This window comes from Myotis davidii, unplaced genomic scaffold, assembly GCF_000327345.1.
Source record: "Myotis davidii unplaced genomic scaffold, ASM32734v1 scaffold4584, whole genome shotgun sequence".
Classification (NCBI taxonomy): Eukaryota; Metazoa; Chordata; class Mammalia; order Chiroptera; family Vespertilionidae; genus Myotis; species Myotis davidii.
Genome location: NW_006295086.1, coordinates 110,272 through 113,804, shown reverse-complemented (window position 1 = coordinate 113,804; position 3,533 = coordinate 110,272). Strand labels below are relative to the sequence as shown.

Here is a 3,533-nt window from a genome sequence, read left to right as displayed (position 1 = left end):
GGCTGCCACCTCCCAGAATTCTTTTCATCTTGTAGAACTGAAACTCTATTATATTTACTAAGCAGTTGCTCCCCAATTCCCTCCTCCCCCAGCCCCTGGCACCCAACATTCTACTTTCTGAATGTCAGAATGTCTCCTTTTTTGAAGTTTATGTTATTGTGGAAAGAATACTGAACATGAGATCTATCCTCTTAACAAATATGTAAGTGTACACTACAATATCGTTGGCTATGGGTACAATGCTGTTCAGCGAATTGCTAGAACTTATTGCTCTTGCTTAACTGAGACTTTCTGCCCACTGATTAGCAACTCCCCATTTCCTCCTCCCCTAGCCCCTGGTAACTCTTTGATTCTGTGAATTGGACTATTTTTTGTTGTTGTTGTTGAATTTGACTATTTTAGATACCTTAGATAAGTAAAATTGTGCAGTACTTGTCTTTCTGTGACTGGCTTATTCACTTAGCATAATGTCCTCAAAGTTCACCCAAGCTATCACATATTATAGAATTACCTTCGTTTTAAGGCTGAGTAGTATGTTATTTTATATATATAGCACATTTTCTTCATTTATCTGTCGATGATATTTAGGTTATTTTCTATCTTGGCTATTGTGAATAATGCTGCAATAAAGCTTAGGAGGGCTCATCTCTTTGAGATCCTGATTTCAATTCTTTTGGGCATATACACAGAGGTGGAATTCCTGGATAATATGAAAATTCCGTTTTTAACTTTTCGAGGAACCTCCATACTGTTTCCCATAGCAGCGGCACCATTTTATATTCCCACCAATAGTGCACAAGGATTCCATTTTTTTCACATTCTCATCAGCATGTTATTTCCTGTTTTGGGTTTGTTTGTTTGTTTGTTTTTATAATAGCCATCCCACTGGGTATGAGGTAGTATCTCATTGTGGTTTTGATTGGCATTTCCCTAATGATTAGTGATGTTGGCCATCTGCAATGAAATGTCTTTTTCAGAAAAATGTCTATTCAATCAGACCTATTCTTGGTGTTCATTTTAACCTGAGCATATTAGCAATTAGGGGATTAAGGGGGATGGGTTGTCCGTGGGACCTGGCTCATTCCCCAGGATAGTCTTGGGTACCCCAGCCCCTAGAGACAACTAAAGTATCACCAAAGTTCTTACCTGGCTCATAGTATTTATACACTTTAAAATAATTTGTATATAATTTGATACAACATAGATTTGATTTTTTTCTTGTTTTCACAAGAGGCTGGTTTGCTAAGTATCGCATGAGACTTGTTTGAATGGTGTGGATCCATGTGGGCAGGATGGGTTTCTTCTTTTCCCTCTAAGATCCCCCCCTAGAGATGTAGGGGAGACAGGTTTAAGGCTTCTTGCTTTTCTAGTAGGGCAGGTGGGCTATGGAATTGGCAACTGTGCTATTTGAATTGCAGGACTGTGAAGAATACTTGTGTGGATTTCCTGGGGCTGCTGTAACAAATGACCACATACCGTGGGGCTTAAAACAACAGACATTTCTGCCTGGCAGGCATGGCTCGGTGGCTGCACGTTGACCTAAGAACCAGGAGGTCACAGTTAGATTCCTGGTCAGGGTACATGCCCAGATTGTGGGCTCGATCCCCAGTAGGGGGCACACAGGAGGCAGCCAATCGATGATTCTCTCTCATCATTTTCATAATTGATGTTTTTATCCCTTTGTTCCTCTCCCTTTCTCTCTCTGAAATCAATAAAAGCATATTTAAAAACAAAAAAAAAAAAAGAAAAGAAGGCTTCATCACAAACAGGACCATATTTGGAGCTGAAATGGAACAAGCAGTTGGCGAACCAAAGAAAGACCAGGTCACAGGGACACGTTTGACAGAAGACATTCCAAAAGTGAGTACTGGCACAAAAAAGGTTAGCCCAAACCAGATAAGGGCAAAGTCAAGCACATACATACCAGTAAGCCATTGATAATTAGCTGTGGGTTAAACATTATATTTGGTACATTTATTAAATCAATTAATGTTGAATATTGTTTTTCTAGATAAGATAGATATCTTTATTTAAGGTACCAGCTACTGCTGTGTACCAATGTCAGAACATAGTGGTTTAAAACAACACCCATTTCTTTGTTCACGATTCTATGGTTTGGGCTGGGCCTAGCGGGGAGTCCATGGCTGGCCTCCCCTGGGCTCACTCCCAAAGCTGCAGTCATGGGAACTTCCTAAGGTGTATGTTCCAGGTGGCCTCACACGCCTGGCAGGAACTGCTGGCTGTCAGCTGGGTGCCTCAGTTTGCCTTCATGTGGGCCCAGCAGGCTAGACGAGGCTTCTGGGTAGAATGGCAGAGGCCTTCCTCAGGGGCGACAGGGGCAATAGCGAGGCCTCTCAGAGATTTTTCCATTCACTTTTAATGAATGCTGATGCTTCAGAAAGGTAGTCATGCCAAACTAAAATGTGTTTATATCAAATGTTAATAAAGGAGAATTCCCGTGGGCCACCGCATCCCCCTGGTTGGGGGGTCGAGCTCAGAGTGAAGCCTCCTCTGCGCCCCTGGAGTTGAAGGTTCATCTGAGATTCTGTGTTCAGACGAACTAGCAGAGTCACGTGCCAGCTGGACTTCCTCATTTGAATAAATTAGGATTTTACTGATACTTAGCAACCAACCAAAAAAAAAGCCTAGATTCCAATGGTTCTATCAAAGGTTGTTCCAATACATTTAAACTACTAAGATCAAAAGTACACTTTCATCTGAACTTATTTATATGTTCTGTGTGAGACATCTCTGAAAAACAGGAAAACAAAAGGTTGGAAGGAACCCATTGGCCTAGACCAGGGGTGGGCAAACTTTTTGACTCAAGGGCCACAATGGGTTCTTAAACTGGACCGGAGGGCCGGAACAAAAGCATGGATGGAGTGTTTGTGTGAACTAATATAAATTCAAAGTAAACATCATTACATAAAAGGGTACGGTCTTTTTTTTTTTTTTTTTTTTTAGTTTTATTCATTTCAAAGGGGCCGGATCCGGCCCGCGGGCTGTAGTTTGCCCACGGCTGGCCTAGACATTCTCTTATCTCAAGATCATACTGCAATTAAAATAGCTTGTCTAGATGAATTCCTTTCCTATTAACACTCTCTCTCTAGAGCAAGAGTTTTGTTTTTGAAATACAAATTGGAAATCCTTAAATCACTTGTGATCCCGAACTAGATAACTTTAGGTTAGGAATATCTTTTGAAATGTGAAAGAAATTTATACTTAAGTAGTTGGAAGCAGTAGATAGATATAGATATATAGATGGACAGATAAAGATTGGGCACTTTTATATATTTTTTTCAATTACAATTGACATACAATATTCTGTTGGTTGTGGGTCTACAGCATGGTTATTGGACATTTATATGACTTGTGAGGGGATCACCCCAATAAGTGCCCATCTGGCACCATGCGCAAGTATTGCAATGTTGTTGACTGTATTCCCTATGCTGTAGCCAGTATTATCTGTAATAGCTGAGATATGGAAGCAAACTAAGTGTCCATCAATAGACAAATGAGTAAAGAAAATATGG

The 3,533-nt window shown here is 40.6% G+C and overlaps 2 protein-coding genes across 2 annotated transcripts in view; one reads left to right on the top strand and one right to left on the bottom strand.

Moving 5' to 3' along the window:
* Nucleotides 1-3,533, bottom strand: part of CETN2 (centrin 2) — a 20,887-nt gene that overhangs the window by 6,633 nt on the left and 10,721 nt on the right. The gene's annotated exons all lie outside the window — the stretch shown is intronic.
* The window catches only part of NSDHL (NAD(P) dependent steroid dehydrogenase-like), a 17,606-nt gene continuing 15,786 nt past the window's right edge, over nt 1,714-3,533 (top strand). The window contains exon 1 of the mRNA XM_006769696.2: nt 1,714-1,860. Within this exon, the coding sequence (XP_006769759.1) occupies nt 1,789-1,860 (72 nt within the window). The 5' untranslated portion in view covers nt 1,714-1,788. The remainder of the gene's footprint in view (nt 1,861-3,533) is intronic.